We start from the raw sequence: 20,781 nt of genomic DNA on the forward strand, positions 1-20,781 counted from the left end.
GTGGGAGAGCATTTTGGTGGTAGTGATCATAATTCAGTTAAATTTAGCGTAGTTATGGAAAAGGACAAAGATAGATCAGGAGTAAAAGTTCTCGATTGGGAAAAGGGCAATTTTACTAAGCTGAGTTGTGATTTAGCAAAAGTGGACTTGAAACAGCTACTTGAAGATAAATCGGTGTCAGAGCAGTGGTGGGGGGAGCATTCAAGGAGGAGATAGTGAGGGTTCAGAGCAAATATGCTCCCACAAAGAAAAAGGGTGGGACTCCAAAATCTAGTCCCCCCTGGATGTCAAGGGGCATACCAGCTAAGATAAGGCAAAAAAGGAAAGCTTATGTCAGATACCAAGAGCTAAATACTGCAGAAAGCCGAGAGGAGTATAGAAAATGCAGGGATGAAATTAAAAAGGAAATTAGGAAAGCAAAGAGAGGGCATGAAAAATATTGACAAGTAAAATCAAGGAAAACCCAAAGCTGTTCTATAAATACATAAAGAGCAAGAGGATAACAAAAGAAAGAGTAGGGCCTATTAGAGACCAAAAAGGAAGCTTGTGTGTGGAGGCGGAAGATGTGGGCATGGTTCTTAATAAATACTTTGCATCTGTCTTCACAGAAGAGAGGGACGGTGCAGACATTGTAGTTAAGGAGGAGGAGAGTGAATTATTAGATGAGATAAACACACAGAGAGGAAGTATTAAGGGGTTTAGCATCTTTGAAAGTAGATAAATAACCAGGCCCAGATAAAATGTATCCCAGGCTGTTAAGAGAAGCAAGGGAGGAAATAGCGGAGGCTCTGCCATCATTTTTCAATCCACTCTGGCTACAGGCGTGGTGCTGGAGGACTGCTAATGTTGTACCGTTGTTTAAAAAAGGGGATAAGGGATAGACTATTACAGGCCAGTCAGCCTAACCTCGGTGATGGGCAAATTATTGGAAAAAATTCTGAGGGACGGTATTAATCGTCATTTAGAAAAGCACGGATTAATCAAGGACAGTCAGCGTGGATTTGTTAAGGAGAGGTCGTATCTGACGAACTTGATTGCATTTTTTGAGGAAGTAACAAGGAGGCTTGATGAGGGTAGTGTATTTAATGTAACCTACATGGATTTTAGAAAGGCTTTTGACAAGGTCCCATATGGCAGACTGGTCAGAAAAGTAAAAGCCCATGGGATCCAAGGGCAAGTTGGATCCAAAATTGGCTCAGTGGCAGGAAGCAAAGGTTAATGATCGATGGATGTTTATGTGACTGGAAAGCTGTTTCCAGTGGGGTTCCGCAGGGCTCAGTACTAGATCCCTTGTTTTTTGTGGTATATATCAATGATCTAGACTTCAATGTAGGGGGCATGATTAAGAAGTTTGCAGATGATACAAAAATTGGCCATGTGGTTGATAGTGAGGAAGAAAGCTGTAGACTGCAGGAAGATATCAATGGACTGGTCAGGTGGGCTGAAAAGTGGCAAATGAAATTCAATCCGGAGAAGTGTGAGGTAATGCATTTGGGGAGGGCTAACAAGGCAAGGGAATACACAATAAATGGTAGGATACTGAGAAGTGTAGAGGAACAGAGGGACCTTGGAGTGCATGTCCACAGATCCCTGAAGGTAGCAGGACAGGTAGATAAGGTGGTTAAGAAGGCATACGGGATACTCTCCTTTATTAGCCGAGGCAAGGAATATAAGAGCAGGGAGGTTATGCTTGAACTGTATAAAACACTAGTTTGGCCACAGCTAGAGGACTGCGTACAGTTCTGGTCACCACATTACAGGAAAGATGTGATTGCACTAGAAAGGATACAGAGGAGATTTACGACGATATTGCCAGGACTGGAAAATTTTAGCTATGAGGAAAGATTGGATAGGCTGGGGTTGTTTGCTTTGGAACAGAGGAGGCCGTGCGGAGACCTTATTGAGGTGTATAAAATTATGGGGGCCTAGATAGAGTGGATAGAAAGGACCTATTTCCCTTAGCAGAGAGGTTAATAACCAAAGGGCATAGATTTAAAGTAATTGGTAGAAGGGGAATTGAGGAGAACTTGTTTCACCAGAGAGTGGTGGGTTTTGGAACTCACTGCCCGAAAGGGTGGTAGAGGCAGAAACACTCATCACATTTAAAAAGTACTTGGATATGCACTTGAAGTGCCGTAACCTACAAGGCTACGGACCAAGAGCTGGGAAGTGGGAATAGGCTGGGTAGCTCTTTTTTGGCTGGCACAGACACGATGGGTCAAATGGCCTCCTTCTGTGCTGTAAATTTCTATGATTCTATGATGCACTTTGCAGTCTACCTTCAATTTTTTACTGTCTTCACTCAATTGTATTCATTGCTATTCCCAGGCAGAGAAATACTAGTGCAGATCCTTATTGCACATGGGCATAAAAGATTGCCTGGGTGCAGTTTGCAAAGGAAAATCAGACAGGGGCGTTGGCAGGCCCATAAATCTAAGAAAAACAGGCTCCATTGGTTTGAAGAACTGATGAACTCAAATTCATTAATGACTGGAACATCATCAAACTATTGTGGCCAAAATGCAGAAGAATAAATATTTGGCTTACTCGCACAACCACTCGCATGACATTACACCAATAAAAACACATCAGAAAATATTGGAAATGCACAGCAGGTCTGTCAGCATGTGTAAAGAGGAAAGACTGGTTAATGTTATATCAAAAAGACCCGCTGGTCCATCAAGCCTGTCCCACACAACTGCAATGTCTTGTGCATCACTATACAGTATATATATACCCCACCTGAAAGCCATGCAATCTCCTGAGAGAGGTGATAAAGATAAAAACTCAGGCCAATTAACTCGAGATCAGTTTTCATCGGGCGAGCAGCGGAATGAGTTAGAAACTCAGCCGCTGCTCCAGAACCTAAAAAAGATCAAAGTACTTTATAAATGGTGAAAAGGTAGAAACAGTGGAAGTCCAAAGAGACTTAGTGGTCTGTAGGAACATAGGAACAGGAGTAGGCCATTTAGCCCCTCGAGTCTGTTCTGCCATTCAATGAGATCATGGCTGATCTGTGACCTAACTCCATATACCCGCCTTTGCCCTATATCCCTGTACATAGATCGTTACTATGTCATGGACAGGTACAGAAAATATTCAAAAAGGCTAATGGAATGCTGGCCTTTATATCTAGAGGACTAGAATACAAAAGGGTAGAAGTTTTGCTACAGCTATAAAAAGCCCTAGTTAGACCACACCTGGAATACTGTGTTCAGTTCTGGGCTAATGACTAGGGGACATATCCTAAAAGTTAGAGCCAAGCCTTTCAGGAGTGAAGTTAGGAAACACTTCTACATGCAAAGGGTGGTAGAAGTTCAGAACTCTCTTCCACAAATGGCAGTTGAGGTCAATTATTAATTTTAAATCTGAGATTGATAGATTTTTGTTAACCAAAGGTATTAAGGGATATGGGGCAAAGGCAGGTATATGGAGTTAGGTCACAGATCAGCCATGATCTCAGTGAATGGCAGAACAGGCTCAAGGGGCTAAATGGCCTACTCCTGTTCCTATGCTCCTAGAAATGAGGGGTATTTTAACTCCCGGGTCTCGCTGAAATTTCACTGGCCAACTTCCCACCCGTTCAGATCCATGTAAGCAGAAGACAAGCGGACTGAAACAAACAGATAAACCGAATGGCCAAACCAGTCACAAACAAACAGAACGATATTGGAGATAACACATACATAACAGTCCAAGACAAGCAAACACAGACAGAGATAGAATCCGTTACAGCCTGGAACATAGCTCATCCACAGTTACAGGAAGACAGACACTATGGCCCTAATATTCCAGCATTGCTAGGGACCACAAAATTCAGAATTAAATTTTAACTGGTACAACGGGCACTTTAAAGTCGATAGGCCAGCAGCATTTTTCTACAGATACTTCAGGCATTTGTGAGGAAGATTGGAGTTAGCTCAATGTTACCAACATGACAATGATGCATTGCCAGTGAAATTCTATAGCAGCAGCCATTTACCACCCTTCCCCAACCCTGCACTGGCGAGCTCCCAAGCACAGGGGTGGGTGGGGGGGCGGGTGACCAACCCGCTCCCGGAGGCGGTACATCAATTTAAATGTTGTAATGAGGCTGGAAGCCTCCTTATTCACCACCATATGGTTTTTAACTGCCTGTGGACGGGTTTCACACAATTCATGAAACTTGGCAGTTAAAGCGAGGCGGGGATTGCTGCATCCAGGCGGGAAGTGGCTTTATACTTACCTCCTGGATCCAGGGTCCCGACCCCCCCACCGCCCCCCACGATCGGAGACCCTCCCACAGGTTTTCGATCGCCTCCCCAGGCCTCCGATCCCCACCATGAGGCCTCCCCTCGCCCCCACCCCACCGATGATGCTGTGGCCGGCCACAATCCGCTCTTCCCCCGCCAATCCTCGGCAGACATCATCGCCTCTGTCGACCCTCTGCAATCCCAGACCTCCCCCTACAGATCCTCTAACCCACTCCCGATCCCTGGCCGACCCCACTCCTGGCGACCTCCCTCCCCGATCCTGCCCAATCCCCTATTATGCCAGACCGATCCCCGGCCCCCCCCGATCCCCGACCATGCTGACCCCGTGATTCCCACCCCCCCCCCCACCTATCCCTGACCATATCGACACCGCGATCCCTTCCCCGGACCGACCCCTCACATCTGAGTCCTACCCGCCTGCAGCCAGCCAGCCTCTCTATCTGGCTGGCTGCAGGCGGGTATCCAAGGCCTCACATTCAAATCAAGCCCTGCCGTTAAAGTCCGGTGGGAAACCCGGCCTCCCGGATTTCCCGCCTGCCTCGGAGTCCCCCCGCCCCCAATCCCCCTCCCTTGAGAAAATGCCAGCCCATGTTTGTAGATCCTGTAACGTGCTTCGAGGCACTCCCTTCCACACCAATCAGATTCTGGCATTTCCTGATGCACGGTTCACCAGTAGCTGCAGGGCCTGATGGGAAAAACAAGCCTTGCAAAAATGCCATGCAGTCATTTCTGAGATGCTCTGTGCACCCCACAAGTAGATTGTAAGTTAAGTAGCTTATTAGTTGCTTCAGACGTGTTTAAGAAAAACACCATTATTACATGTGCACCATGATTGATTGTTGCTTTGTCGATCCTGTTAACAAATTTGCATCCAAAGTAATCGCACGTTTAAAAACTGCATAGCCCACCATTTTGTTAGCAGGTTGTTAATCGAGGAGGGAAAAAGGCATTTAATCCATTTTTGTGAACCTAGTAACATAAAGCTTTGCAAAATCCATAGGACTGGTATAATATTTTAATCTGCAATTTTAGTGTCATTTTATCAGTTGTTTTAACTTATAATATTGATAGCCTGATATAAAGTGTTGCTTGTAACATAGGCTTATTATCAATCAAGTTGACAAATGTAATGATTATTATAAAGATAAGAGAATGCCTTTGTGCCTGTGTTTTACTTGGGCTCGATTGCTTTGCTTACAGTTCTGCCTTTTCTCTGTTGCAAGCTTCTCATTATTTCAAGTACAAGCAGCAGTTCATTTTTCCAGGTAAGTGATCTTTAATTGACCATTATTCCTTTCTGTAGTGCACTACACAGTTAAGTTAGCACCTTTTGATGGGTATTATGCAACTGTAGTCATAGTTCTTGCATTTTCTTAAAGTACTTTATTACCATTAATTATTGACATTTGAGATGCTTTAATGAATTGAATCGTGTGTGTGCCATTGCTGTAAGAGGCAAGGTCCTTTGATAAATATTTGACTAGGGCACATGAATAAATTCATACAGTTTCTATTTGATTTCCCCAAGATTAAGGTATCTTCTTTTAATATGTGCCATGTGCTGCCTTTGAGGCCCTTCAGAGAGTTGGTATTCTTTATTTGATGTAGAATTTATGATTACTTTTTTAATTGTCAGCTGGTAATTTCTCCTCTCTTCTAACCTAATATCTTGTTCCTAGATGTCACACCTGACACACAAAGCCGAACTCCACAAGTTATTCTCCATCCTGTCAACTCTGACCCCATGTAAGAGATTTTGATACTGGCTAATTTGACTAAAATTACAATGAACCTTGTGAATACGAAGCATTGTATACAGTCTGCAGGAATATTGAATGATCAATAAAATGTAGAGTGGCATGGCGACATTTTGCCACGCTAAGTTATTGCACTGCTCCTACTTTGCCACAATAGCCAACGCTCCTAGTGCAAGCCGGGTGCTTTCTGACATGGGGGTAGATTTGGAAAGAGGCTTGTCCTGGATTGTTCTCGCACATCTTCTTACATGCTTATGGAACCTTACTGGCAGTGGACTTAGACCAAGCCACCTGACAGCTGCCTGCTCTGCAGAAAGGAAAAAGCTTCTAAAACCTTACCAAAAAAACCCAAGACATATTGAAGGTACAAAATGTTAAACCCACTTCCCAACCATTCTCATGTATACGCACACTGACCTATTGTTTTAACAGAAATAACATCAGTGGCATCTTAATGTACACAATTAATGAGGGCCAAGGATCGCAGTACAGAAAATAACTATTTAACACGCTAGTTTTCATCATGTGTTGCCCTCTCACTTATTTGCTGTTAATATATTATGGTACTTCTGAACATCTGCAGTTAAATAGGGTTTTCTAACAGTTTTCTAACAGTACAACTTGGACAGCACAGTCAGAAAAATTCAACCCAACTTTGGAAGCACCTCCAGAAGGTATATCACTGCACATATATCTATTATGGTAATATGTAATCTGAAAAGTAAAACAATCTGCAACACTGCCATAAATCAGTTGACGTTATGCAGTGTTTGTGGTTTAGGATGTTCACTGAACTTTTTAATACATTTAAACCCCTTATAAATAGATGCGAACCCTAATCAGTTGAGGTAAATGATTTGTCGCTCCGACTCATTCAGAAACCAGGAAGGTAATTTTAACCTAACCCGCCTGGCGGGAAACTGACAGAATCAGATCGGCTGCCCGTCTTATACACCTCTTATATTAATAGTACAATTGTGATTTAAATCAAAATATTAAAAATAACATCCACATATACGGACAGGAAACAGAGAGTAGGAATAAACAGGACATTTTCCAGTTGGAAGGCTGTAACTAGTGAGGTGCTGCAAGGATCAGTGCTTGGGCCTCAGGTATTTACAATCTATATCAATGACTTAAATGAGGGGACGGAGTGTAATGTGTCCAAGTTTGCTGATGATACAAAGCTAGGTGGAAAAGTAAGTGTGAGGACGCAAAGAGGCTGCAAAGGGGTATAAGTGAGTGGGCAAGAATGTGGCAGGTGGAATATAATGTGGGGAAATGTGAAATTATCCACTTTGGTAGGGAAAAATAGAAAAGCAGAATATTTTTTAAAAGGTGAGAGACTGGGAAATGTTGGTATTCAGAGGGACCTGGGTGTCCTTGTACATGAATCACAGCAAGCAATTAGGAAACCAAATGGTATATTAGCCTTTATTTCAAAGGGAGTATGAAAGTAAAGAATTCTCACTGCAATTATATATGGCCTTGGTGAGACCACACCTGGTCTACTGTGTACAGTTTTGTTCTCCTTACCTAAGGAAGGACATATTTGCCTTAGAGGGAGTGCAACAAAGATTCACTAGACTGATTCCTAGGATGAGGGGATTGTCCTATGAGGAGGGATTGAGGAGACTAGGCCTATATTCCCTCGAATTTAGAAGAATGATAGGTGATCCCATTGAAACATATAAAATTCTTATGGGGCTTGACAGGAGAGAAGCTGGGAGGATGTTTCCCCTGTCTGGGGAGTCTAAAACTAGGGGTCACAGTCTCAGAATAAGGGGTCGGCCATTTAGGACTGAGATGAAGAGAAATTTCTTCACGCAGAGGGTTGTGAATCTTTGGAATTCTCTACCCCAGAGGGCTGTTGATGTTCTGTCGTTCAGTACGTTCAAGACAGAGAGCGATAGATTTTTGGACACTAAGGGAATCAAGGGATATGGTAATAGTGCGGGAAGGTGGAGTTGAGGTAGAAGATCATCCATGATCTTATTGAATGGCAGAGCAGGCTCGAAGGACCAAATGGCCGACTCCTGCTTCTATTTCTTATGTTCTTAAGATTATAACATGACGATCATAAAGAATGCAATAGGAAACAATCGCTGGAGTTTTCTTTTTGAAGCAGCCAAACAGCTGAAAAACTATCGTGCAGTGTTCTTGGTCTTCTAGTTTGTAGCTTGAAAGACAATTGTGTAATTCCTTCACTTGATTATTCTTTTATCAATATTTTGGTCATATCAGAGACTAAGCAGCTGTTCCTGATCATTCTTGTACAACCCTTTTCAGTCACTATTCACTGCTCCTGTACGCGAGCAGGTTGTGCTTAATTTTTTAATTCAAATTATCTGATAAATCATTCTTTACTCTAGATTCCCATTTAACTGCCTTATTAACATTGCTTAATTCACATTATTGGCTAATTAATTTTTTAGTGCAAAAAAAGACTTTGAATTGTCGGGAGTAGACTCTAAAGTCTTTGCCCTAGAAATTCGGCCTCATAGCGCCCGATTTTTCGGCACTGTGGGTGCCATTTTGTGTCCAAAATGGCGTCCACGCACGCACACACTTCTGCTGGGGGACGCACTGGACCACCATTCTGGTGAGGTCATTTGCATCGGCGCAAGGACTGTGCGCCAGAAATATGCAGAGTAAGCAGATTGTGACGTGATTTAACGCCAGCGCTACCATTTTCAACCTCAACACTGTAGCTAACGCCCTCACTTAACCTCCCACAGCTGAACATGCGTTCAGCAGCAGGAAGGACCCCACCAGCGCTATTTAAAGGGATCATCACCTGCTTTCAGGTTAGTTGGTGATTGATTTCTACTGGCTCTTGGTGAGTTTGTAGAGGTGTTTCTTGGTTTGGTGTCTTATTTGAAGTTGCTGAAGCCTCCAGGGAGAGGTGTGGCAGGTCACTTCAAGGCTTCTACTCAGACCAGTTGCTCCCAGTGCTGTAGTTTGTATCCCCCTTGGCCTGCAGCATGATAAGGAGAATGAGCAGAGGCAACACAGAGGAGGACACACTGCTCGAAGAGGGAGGAGTAGGTGGAAGGAGAGATGGGCTCTCAGCAGGAGGCCATATCCAGCCAGGGTCTTCAGAGAGCAATTCTCCTACCTCAACCTCAGCGAAGAACAGGGCATCTGACGTCTCCGCTTCACTAAGGAGGTGCTCACTGACATCTGCCACTTCTTGCAGGCAGACCTGCAGCCTCAGAGCAGGATGAGGACAGCATTGCCAGTGGCTGTGAAGGCGAGCGTGGCCATGAATTTTTATGTGACAGGCTCCTTCCAGGCTGGAGCAGGTGACATTTGCAACATCTCACAGTTCGCGGTTCACCGTTGCGTAAGGGAGGCTCTGTATGCAAAGAGAGGTGAATACATTTCATCTTCCCTTGCCAGAGAGAAGCAGGCGGAGCAAGCACACGGCTTCACCAGGATAGCAGGCTTCACCATGATGCAAGGTGCCATTGACTGCACACATGTTGCTTTGCAGGCGCTGCATGTGAACTCGGTGATATACCACAACCGGAAGGGATTCCACTCCCTCAATGTCCAGCTGGTGTGCGACCATATTCCGTGCATCATGCAGGTCAATGCTCGATATCCTGGCAGCAGCCATGATGCCTTCATTCTGCGGCAGTGCGCTTTAACATCTGCTTTTGAGCCACCACGACAAACCAAGGGTGACTACTGGGTGACAAAGGCTATCTGCTGAACACCTGGCTCAAGACTCCGGTGCGCAACCCAAGCAGCGTACATATAACGAAAACCATGCTGCCGCATGGAATTTGATCGAGCAGACCACTGGGGTCCTTAAACAATGCTGCTGCTGCCTGGACTGCTCTGGAGGAGCCCTGCAGTACTCACCAGAGCGTGTCTCAAGATTCGTCGTTATCTGCTGCATGCTGAGCAACATCGCCATCATGAGGGCACAGCCTTTGCCCCCGGGTATTTGGTGAAGAGCTGAGGTGGAGGAGGACGAAGGGAAAAGTCAACCAACACAGCCCCTTTCTGGCCGGGCTGCCCGTGATCAATTGACCCGACTGGGGTACCAGTGAACACAGCAGCAGCCCCCATTCTCCATTCACCCACAGTCCCATACCTTACCTTCCCTCTGTTACGGACCATCACAGTGTCCTCTTGGCCACAATGCTACAGTAAAAGCCACCACAAAACAAACATTCCAAATGAAATTTATACATCAGTCCATCCAATATTACATACGAAAGTCAACTAATCACCCTTGTGCATTCCCTTAGTGCCTGTCTTCTGTGTGCCTTTGCCTGTCCTAGTGCTCCTATGCAGTGCTACCCCAGAGGCTGCAGCATGGCTGATGGAAGGCTGCTGACTTTCAGTGACGGAGACTGCAGCTGGCCTTGAAGGACAACCTTGAGCAGCTCTGGACCTAGAAGACCCGGCTTTAGACTGCACCCCCTCAGCATGGGCGGCAGCAGTCTAGGCTGGCTGGCTTACAGGCAACAGCAAGGGCACTGGCGGAGTGGGAGTGGTGGAAGCGGCAGGGGGAGGGACACACCCCAATCTACATCGAAGGGGCTGAGGTGGAGAGGGTTAGCAGCTTCAAATTCCTGGGTGTATTCATTACGGAGGACTTAACGTGGTCCAATCACATCGACGTCGTAACCAAGAAGGCATGCCAACGCCTGTTCTTCCTCAGGAGACTGAAGAAATTTGGAATGGCCCCCCAGATTCTCACCAACTTCTACCGGTGCACCATCGAGAGTATCCTGTCCGGCTGCATCACTACCTGGTATGGCAACTGCACCGCCATAGACCGCAAAGCTCTACAGATGGTGGTGAAAGCTGCACAACATACTATAGGAATTAAACTACCTGCTGTGCAGGATATCTACCCCGAGAGGTGCCGGGGGAAGGCCCTGAGAATCATCAAAGACGCGAGCCACCCCAGCCACAGCCACTTCGCCCTGCTCCCGTCCGGTAAGAGATATCGAAGCATACGGTCTCGTACCAGCAGGTTTCGAAACAGCTTCTACCCCCAGGCTATAAGACTCATGAACGAATAATTTATAATCAACTTTATTGTCATTGTTAGTGCACAAGTGCAGTACAACGAAATGTAAGCTTGCGGCTCCCGAAAGTGTACATTTTGATTAAGACATTTAACATTCAACATTCATTTGGCTTGCAATACATAAACATAAACATAATAAAGTGCATTGGCAGATGTGCAGGCTTTAGAGATTATTTGCAGAGTTCAATAGGATGACAGCCCTGGGAAAGAAGCTGTTCCTAAATCTGGTCGTTCGGGTGCGAATGCATCTGTAGTGTCTCCCAGATGGCAGGGGGGCGAACTATTATTTATACTGTTGTTTTATTTATTATTACTGTATTTCTATTAGTATTTTTATCATTGCTATGCCATATTTATTCCAATGTTGGGAGGACTTGTAAAAATCAACATTTCATTGTGCAGTACACACGTTTGCTGCATATATGACAAATAAAATTGAATTGAATTAAATTGAATTGGAAGGACAAATGCTGTCATCCTGGGAGAGGACAGCAGGTTCATGGTCCATGGAGCCACTGCTACTCCCCTGGGGCGGCACCTCAGTGATCCTTGTAATCTGTTGGAGGACAGATTGCTGAACTGCTGTGACACCCTGCATGCCCCTTTCAGCACTGGTAATCACAGCCATGATGGCAACAAGCTGAGCTTGCATGATTTCAGTCTGCGCTTCCACTACAGCACTCAGACCTTGGGCGGCTTCTGCTTGTGCTGCAATTGAAGCTGTGACATTGGCCATCAGATGCTGCATCATGGTTGGGTCCACAAGTGCGCTAATGGATCTGCCCACCCCTTCCATGCTGGAAAGGATAGGCTCCAAGCTCTGCCCAAAGCCTTGTGTAAGGTTGGTGCTGGACCCCTCCATGTTCCTTGACATTGCATTCAGGCTTCCTAGCAGGCCTGCAAATGCACCAAGCATTTAATTGTGTACACCCATCAGCATTCTTCTGTAGGCCGCCCCATCGAAGTCCTTGTCTGAACCCGGTGCAGCAGAACTCGTGTGCGACCTCACCCTCCAGGGAGCTGGCGAGTGTGAGTGCGAATGACAGTGTTTCTTCTTCATCATTGTCGTCTTCTTCTTCATCATTGTCTTCTTCATCATTGTCGTCTTCCTCTTCCACCATTGCCTGTCCAGTTTGGAGAAAGGCACAAGGGTAGGGTTGTGGTGAGGGGAGGGGGGGAAAGCAAGAGGTGCATGCTTACACCATGTGCAGCTTGTAAATCAGAAGAGATTGTGGGATGAGGGGGAAGTGGGATGTGAGAAGGAGGATTAGGTATGAGCATACCGTCATCTTCAATGGTTTCAGCCCCGTCGCTGGCCATGGCCGCTCCAATAATGCCAAGCACCATCTCCTCCACAGGGGTCAGGATATGCAGGCGCGCCTGACTCCCTCCAGTTAGCTGCTGCTGTCTGCAGTTATGCGCCTCTTTCTCCTGCAAGAGAGAGGGAAGTGTGTCAGTGAGTGTGGTGCAATGTGTTTGGTTGATGTGGCTGTCATGGGTGAACAGCTTGTGCAAACTGTGTGATGTGGGTGTGAGGCTTGCAGCAGCGGTAAGTGAGTGAGGGTGAGGTGGAGCATATGAATGTGAGATATGAGTCGATTTAGAGATTGTTGGTTGGCGAGTGATGGGGGTGTGGTGCATTGAGTAGTGTGTGAGGCTAATGGTGCAGTTGGTGGGATATGGCATTTGAAGAGGCATTCATTGACCTTGACCACTCATTGAACTTCTTTCGGCACCAGGTCCTCAGGGCAACACTGCATGGCTATCTGCTCCCATTGCCTTCGCAGTCTGTCTGGAGGGCCTCCTGACCCTTGGCAGAAACAGGACCTCCTATCCACCTCCTGCACTAAGGCCTTCAATGCTGCATCGGAGAATCTTGCAGCCTGTTCTCTGGCATGTTGTGCCATTCCTGTTTCTTTCCCAGCTCAAACTCAATTCTGGAATGACTTCTGGCATGTCCTCTCGTTAAACTGCACATACCCTTTAAGAATTGCAGGCTAGCTTTAATTGGTGCTAGCCTCACATGAACTTGGGCCCGCTGTTGAGGGTGCAGCCACTCAGCACACATTCAGCACTGGGCTGAACGCTGCAATCATGTAAATTGCCAGGCAGCACAAAGTTTCCCTGCATCGGTGGAACCAGCGTGGGTTGCTCGCGCACCGCGATCCCCGCGCCCATTTTCGGGCTTTATCCAATTTCTAGACATTTAGGTTTTCAGTGCTCACATTCATTCTTCTCCAAAACAGCCTTCAGTACCTCCACATTCTACACAAGATCAGCAACTTCCTTAGTCTTACATTTAGCTTTTTGGACGAATGGAATTTTTTCTAAACCTTTTAAAGAGCTTTTTCTAGGCTGAATTTCTCATCAAATAATTTGCGGCTTGTTTCTGTACTTTTTAGTCTGGCCTTTAGTTCCTCAGCAGGAGTTGGAGCCTCGCTGTGACAGGACAACTGACATAGAAATACAGGAAAAATCACAGCTAACTCTCTGCGTGTTCTCCCCCGCCTACCAGCATTTCACTCAACTGACATTTCATATAGCTGAAAGACCTCAGCTGTTCTACCAGTATGCATACAAAGCTACAATTTTATTTGGAGTCAACTCAGTTTGCATGTCAGTTGAGTGTAGGGTTGCCAACTCTGGTCAGATGTATTCCTGGAAGTATCGTCACATGACCCTCCCACCTCCAACCACCCTGCCCGCCATTTGTCGCCTGACACTTGGAAGCTAAGAAGTTAAACGTGGTCGAGGAACAAAGTGATCTGGGAATACAGATGTATAAATAGCTCAAAGTAGCAATGCAAATCGATATGCCACAAAGAGTGCAAGCAAAGTGCTGGAGCTCATTTCTAAAGGAATAGAATACAAAAGCAGGAAGGTAATGTAAAATTCAAATAGAACTTTTGACATGAATCAGTCATTCATGAAAGAAAGACTTATGAAATAATACTGAGCGGCCTGCGGGTGGCGCTGTCCAGGGAGAGTATAAATACTCGGGCATGGGCCCAGCTTGCGCAGGACATTCTTAACAGGAACTAGTGAAAGACACAACTAGACCTCCATGTTGTAAAACAGTTGATTAAAGCTTTGTTTAACGCTTAGACCAAGTGCCTAGTAGTTTTCTTATGTCAACTTTGGTTAGACGACACTTGGAATACTGTGCTCATTTCTGGTCTGCATACTACAAAAAGAATATTGAAGCACTGGAGAAATTACAGAAAAGATTTACAAGGATGTTAGCAGAATTGAGAGCATGCAACTGTCAGGAAAGATGGCACAGGCTGGGGCTCTTTTCACTGAAAAAGTAAAGACGAAGAAGAGACTTGATAGATGTCTTTAAAATTATGAAGGGGGTTAGATTAACTGACCTCTTGAAGCTAATGGCCCAGAAATTCAGGGCAGAGGCTTCCCGCGGGTGCAAGCCTCCGACCTGCACTTACCTAGCGCGCCGGCCGTTGAGCTGTGGGCCCGCGTGGGATTCCGATCCTGGGCCTGCTCCAACTGCCGGCACGCAGTGCATGCGTATCCCAGGGGCGCAGTTAGTTCGATGCGTCCCCTGGAATCACATGGGCCATGGAGAGCCAATGGTAGCAGGGAATGCTTCATTCATAAGTTTGACAGGAAGAGCTGTAAAACCTATAAATACTATAAGCCCCAAAACATCACTAAAATTTCAAATACTTTTTTTTTAAATCACATTTTTAAAATAACTATAAATTACATGAAATAACTATTTTAAATAATAATTTAAATTGTTGAGAAAATTAATTACATTTTCTAACGGGGCTAAAAATAAACTTACCTTTCTTTAAAGTATTTAAAAATAATAAACCTGTGGAAAAAATGTTTTAATTTTAATTAATTCACCACTTACCTTGTTAAAAGCAGGCCTTACGCCTGCTTTTTAAAAGTGTAACTCCTGGAGACTTACCCTCCCGGAGAACCCTGTAAAAAAAACATAAGTTCAATGCGCACGCGCTACCTCTCCGGCGCACGCGTCCCACCTCTGAACCCCATTCTTTCAGGGGAACGGAAGTGCCGGTTTCCCACGCATGCGCAGTGCATGCACGAAACCGGCACTTTCGTTGGGCCTACGCGTGAGTACCCCTGTGTACTCATGCGTTGGGACCCGAATTTCTGGGCCATTGTCTTCATCCATGATTTGACATGGAAAAATGACCCAGCACAAGGGGACATAAATATAAGATAACCACTCAAAGATCAAATAAAGAATTTAGGAGGAATTTCTTTACACCAAAAGTGATAAGGACATGGAACTCGGAGTGATGGAAGCAGCTAGCATTGACATCTTTAAGAGCTGCCTTGATGCGTACATGAGGGAGAAGAGAATCCAAGGGATATGGTGTCAGGATGGGAAAGAGGTAAAAAAAAAGGAGGTAATTAAAGTGGGAGGAGGCTTTTGTGGAGTATGAACACTAGGATAGACCAGTTGGGCAGAATGGCTTGTTTCTGTGCTGTAGATTCTATGTAATTCTAGAAGTTTCGAGACACATCCATCACACTTGGATGTCACACTGCCATACACAGAAATTTCTATGTCATTCCTTTTTTAAAATATTTAAATAAAAGCCAATCATTCCCAATATATGGAGAAACTTCCCCAACAGAAACTTCAGGAATTAAAAAAAAATGAAAAAGAAAGCAGACCTGAGAATCTGTCCAGCATTTACATCTTACGGCCTTAAAGGAATACAATAAAAAGGATATTAGAGGCAATAGAAGATGTGCAAAAAAGATTTACAAGGTTGATACCAGAACTGAGAGGTTATAACTATCAGGAACATGCTGGGGCTCTTTTCTCTAGAAAAGAGAAGACTGACAGGTGACCTGATAGAGGTCTTTAAAATGATGAAGGGGTTTGATAGGGTAGATGTAGAGAAGATGTTTCCACTTGTGGGGCAGTCCAAAACTAGGGGCCCTAAATATAAGATAGTCACTAATAAATCCAATAAGGAATTCAGGAGAAACTTCTTTACTCCGCGAGTGGTGGGTATGTGGAACTCGCTGCCAGATGAAGTGGTTGAAGCGATTAGCATAGACGCATTTAAGCGACATCTAGGTAAGTACATGAGGGAGAAAGGAATAGAAGGATATGTTGATAGGGTGAGATGAAGAGGGTTGGGAAGAGGTATCGTGTAGACCAGTTGGGCCGAATGGCCTGTTCCTGTGCTGTAAAATTCTGTGCAATTCTTTAAAAAAATCCACGTGTCACATCGCCTTCCCAGACCAATTGGAAAGTGAACAGACTCTCCATTACCCGATTGGGTGATTCTTTACTGTCAGCAAGCAACCTTTTTTTCCCCTCCCATCTCTAATATTGTTATAACTAATAAATTAAAGTGTTCAAAAGAAATGGGGGGGGGGTAGGGGGGAAACACATTTTCTTTAGTGCCCTCCTAATTTTTTTCTCCAGCAGTGCCCAGGAAATGAATCTTTCATTCAGGAGAATCCTGGTGGGTTGCAACCCTAGTTGAGTGAAATGCTGGTAGGTTAGGGAGCTCACTGAGTCAGGAGGCCGGCAAACAGGATAGTCAGCTAGGAGACTCAGCTGTTTTATCGGTATGCTGAGCCTCACAACTGTTGTGTTTGTGTGCCTGCTGAATCAGTGATCTCCTCAGCCTAAAGCTACTGTCGCCAGCTGTGAGAGCTGAGAAATTCAGTTATGTTGCCAGTACTTGTATTGATAATCTAACACCAGCCGTGGAGCCCTGTAGTAAGTGGGACAGACCAAACGACAAGCAGCAGTACTATATGGTACCTAAAGAGGTAAGAACTGGAATCGTATTCTAGACAGTTACGACCCATTTTAACCACTGCGTTTTCTTGAGGGCCCCTTCCCCCAGTCTACAAAATTTGCAGAATATGTTACTTTCCCCTTAATGGTTTTGTCAGGAGGGAGGGGGATGTCTGAATGGTACCCAAGCTAAGTCTATTATCATGGCCCATTATATCCCTCATTACAATGGAAATACAGATGTTTTCTACTTTCCAAATATTCCTCAGGTTATATCTGGAAATGCCCAGCCATCTTACTGAATATTTATATTAACTTCTCTCAAGGTACCATGTCCATTGAACATACATTCAATTTCTGTAGTGTGATAGCAGAATCGCAGGTATTAGTTAGACTTATTTTGTCTGTGGGAGAATAGGTTGGAGGGGCTACACCCCCAACATTCTCACCCTCTGGGGAAACAGCTCACCATTGATCAGTCCCCACACCCCTCCCCCGCCACCTACCCCCGGCTTCACAATAACTGAATTGGGGAAAATCAGCCCCACAGAGGAGGATCATTTATTTGGGGACAGCACAGTTTGGTCAGCATGTTGCATCTCTCTCAGCCTCTCCTGCATGAAAATGTATTGGAATTAACGATGGGGTAGACTTCAATCAATTAGCGCTCCTGATGCAGAGCTTCATGCACTGAGGGTGTATACTGGAAAGTTAGGCATTCATATATCAAGCCCCATTCATTAAAATTAACGACTAGAAATTGTATGAGGGGATATACACTCCTGTCATGTGAAGCTCTTCCAGGAGTATTCATTTGTCAAATCTACCCCCGCATAATCTGCATCCAATGTGGAGAATGGGCTTTACTGTTGGAATTTTCTTTTTGTTTGCATGCACTTTATTCGAACTGCCGGGCTGCACTAAAGCATAATTGTTTGTTTTTTCAGTAGTGAAGGAGCTCCCCCGCTTAGAGTGGAAGTGAATGAGCCCACTTCAGAGGTAAGTTGGAAGTGATTAGAAAAGATTAACTAACCTCTTGAAGCTCTTCATCCATGAAATTTAAGCAGCAAGACAAATGAAGAATAAATCAATTTATTAAGAGATTTCATTTGAAAATAAGTGTCAATAGACTTAATAAATTTAGGAAGCTAAGCCTAGATTTGCTAATCGGCGGTATTGTAACTCCAGCATTAACTTATTTATTTTAACACTGGTGTTTAAAAAAAAATTGGAAAATCTAGGCTCCACTGTTTGAATGATGATAGAGAGGAAATTAAATTTTGCTCTTGTATAAGTATATACTGTGGCTCTATTAAATTAAATTAATGTAAGTCGTGCTAACTTGCTTCCTCGATGGTTTAATAATAAATGAATCAAGCATGGAACTGACCCATATATGACCAGGAAGGTCCCAGTTTCAATCCTTGGTCTACGTTGCCTTAGCTTATTAGCTAATCTCATCTATGCTGGATAATGAGAGAGCTACAATTAGTCTCAGTGGGAGAGAGATTTAATCTTGGGGTGGGGGGGTAGCACAAAACAGGTGGTATGCACTGGCCGCCTGTTATATCCCCCACCCGATATTCTGTTCCATTAAAGTCAATGGAACTAAATATAGGGCGGCGCGTATAACAGACGGACGATGCAACACCACACATTTGGCTTTACCGCCCAAGAAGAATTTCTACTCCAGTTCTAACCCCTGTGTTAGGTGCAGTGTATTGATCCATTGCAAGCTTTTGTATCTGAAGCTAACACGGTTTGACCAAGGTCTACAATGATAGGCTAGAGACAGCAGGAAAGAGAATGACTGCCTAAGTAGGACATTCACAAGTGTAGGCCTGTGAAGTCAAATTGCAACCTGTTCTAATGAATTTAAAAGCGATATATTTGAATTGTTCCAAACTACATGTTCTGAGTCTTTATTTAGTTCACTAGAAAAAAAAATCAGCAATCCTGTGAATCTTGCTAGAAAGTGCGCACGTTATAGATACTGGGTGAGACTAGCATCAGGCTTGGCTGCGATGCTCTCTTCCCAACCCCCTCATAATCGAGTAACCTGCCAGTACTCACTGCCTCATACTTATGGTGCTCACACATGAAAAATTACACCTGAATGAGATACTGGAGGGCTGCCATCACTGTGGAAGCATACTTCAGCATAAGTCAACACTGTCAGAAAGAAGGGGAAAATATGGTGGTGGGGGGAGGGGGTAATTATTAATTGGCATCATGAAACATGTGCGTCGTTTCCTGTCTCACTTCACAATTAATGGTAGCAAAAATGTATTGCTGTTTATTGGCTCATACATAAATTTCTTCCCGTCCCTTTTCCTTTATCCACCTGTCCGAATAACTTTGAGCATTGACATAGTTTCTGCCTCGACCAGTAAGCCTGGAAATGAATTCCACAGCCTCACAACTTTGTATGGAAACGGTTCTTCAGTCCTCTTTTTTAATAAAGTCTTACATATAATCTTGTACCTACTGCCCCTTGTTTTTACCCCCTCAGCTACTGGAAACAGTCTTCATCGATCTACCCTGTCCCAACCTTTCGTAATTAAAAAAAAATTCTATTGTATCACCCCATTATCTGCATAGTTCTAACAAAAAAGGACCCAATTTCCCAAGTCTTTCTTCATATTTGTATTTCCTTATACCAGGCAGCATCCTAGTGAGATAAAACCTAGAATTCTGTTAGCTTTTTTATAGCCTTGTTGAGCATCACATGGTATAACACTCCTGGCCTTATAAAACATCATCCAACTCACTGTGAGCAGTACTACAGGAGTGAGATGTGTGAGTAACATTTTGCTTATAGCCGGCACTTATTTCCTGTAGTACTTTCTCTGTCGTACTTACCCATCACAGTTTGTTGATGACACACTTATTGACATATAAAACAGCTGGACCTTCAGTTTACTATCAGCAATGCCTTGGAACATCGGCAGTGTTTTTTTAAATGTCTTGTGTTCATCTGTTACACTGCAGACGTCACATGCCAGATGTAACACATTGCTGAGCTGCAAAACAATCTTGAAAACAGAAAGCCAGTCTTTGGTCTGCATCCTAAAATTTACAAGCAGTTGCCATAGTGCTATTACTAACCTTTACAGATTGTAAATAGCTACAATTACCTTGATTTGCCCATTTAGAGCAGCTAAATGTCACAACTGTACCCCAGATCCAAGACTACCAATGAACAACACCACAGGACACCCGCTAGTTTTATAGAAAATTTAAGTCTTGCTTTGTATTTGCGAAATTGCTCTGATTTATATTATGAACTCTGTAGTCATATCAGAAAACGATTTAGTATGTTTTAAATTAGATTGGCACAACCGTTGATTCCCTGCCTTCAGGCACCCTTAGAATCAATAGCCTAGAACACTGGAATAACTCCATTAATGTGCTGCTACATCATTTTGCATTGTAAAAATCAGACATCTCCTATTACTAAGAGTGACTACTTGACCGCGACAGTAAGAAAGTGAGCACACAGCATTAATACATGAAGTCTGTTTTCAAGCATGTAAAATAAGGCACCACCGTGTTAACAGGTTGATTGTGCTGGTTGCTGATGATTCAGCCAGTACACAGTGTCCTCTCTGCAGAAACATTACTAGATTCACAAGAACTGCTGCATTCTCCAAATTAAGCTTGTTTGCGGCAAAGTACAATAGACGAAAAGTCAACAGGTAACGACAACATAATGTGTGTTTGTGAGCGAAGGATGGCTTCAGAATCTGCTGGTTTTCATAGTCAGTAGACACACACTGTGAAGAGTATGTTAATGGTTTGTATGACATTCTTCTGTCTGCTCTTTTAGCGTCGTTGTTAACCTATTTAAAATACATTTTGCATTAAAATAAACAGGTTAACGTCTTCATTGAAACAGCAGACAAAGGAATTTCATACTAACATGTTAATGTATTCATTACTAATATTACACAGCACAAT

The 20,781-nt window shown here is 44.1% G+C and overlaps 1 protein-coding gene across 1 annotated transcript in view; it reads left to right on the forward strand.

Moving 5' to 3' along the window:
* Nucleotides 1–20,781, forward strand: part of ksr2 (kinase suppressor of ras 2) — a 568,763-nt gene that overhangs the window by 451,722 nt on the left and 96,260 nt on the right. The window contains exons 12-14 of the mRNA XM_085961784.1: nucleotides 5,477–5,518; nucleotides 5,933–5,999; nucleotides 17,769–17,820. Of these exons, the coding sequence (XP_085817910.1) occupies nucleotides 5,477–5,518; nucleotides 5,933–5,999; nucleotides 17,769–17,820 (161 nt within the window). The remainder of the gene's footprint in view (nucleotides 1–5,476; nucleotides 5,519–5,932; nucleotides 6,000–17,768; nucleotides 17,821–20,781) is intronic.

This window comes from Somniosus microcephalus, chromosome 19, assembly GCF_052327205.1.
Source record: "Somniosus microcephalus isolate GS21.2 chromosome 19, FLI_Smic_1.0, whole genome shotgun sequence".
NCBI lineage: Eukaryota > Metazoa > Chordata > Chondrichthyes > Squaliformes > Somniosidae > Somniosus > Somniosus microcephalus.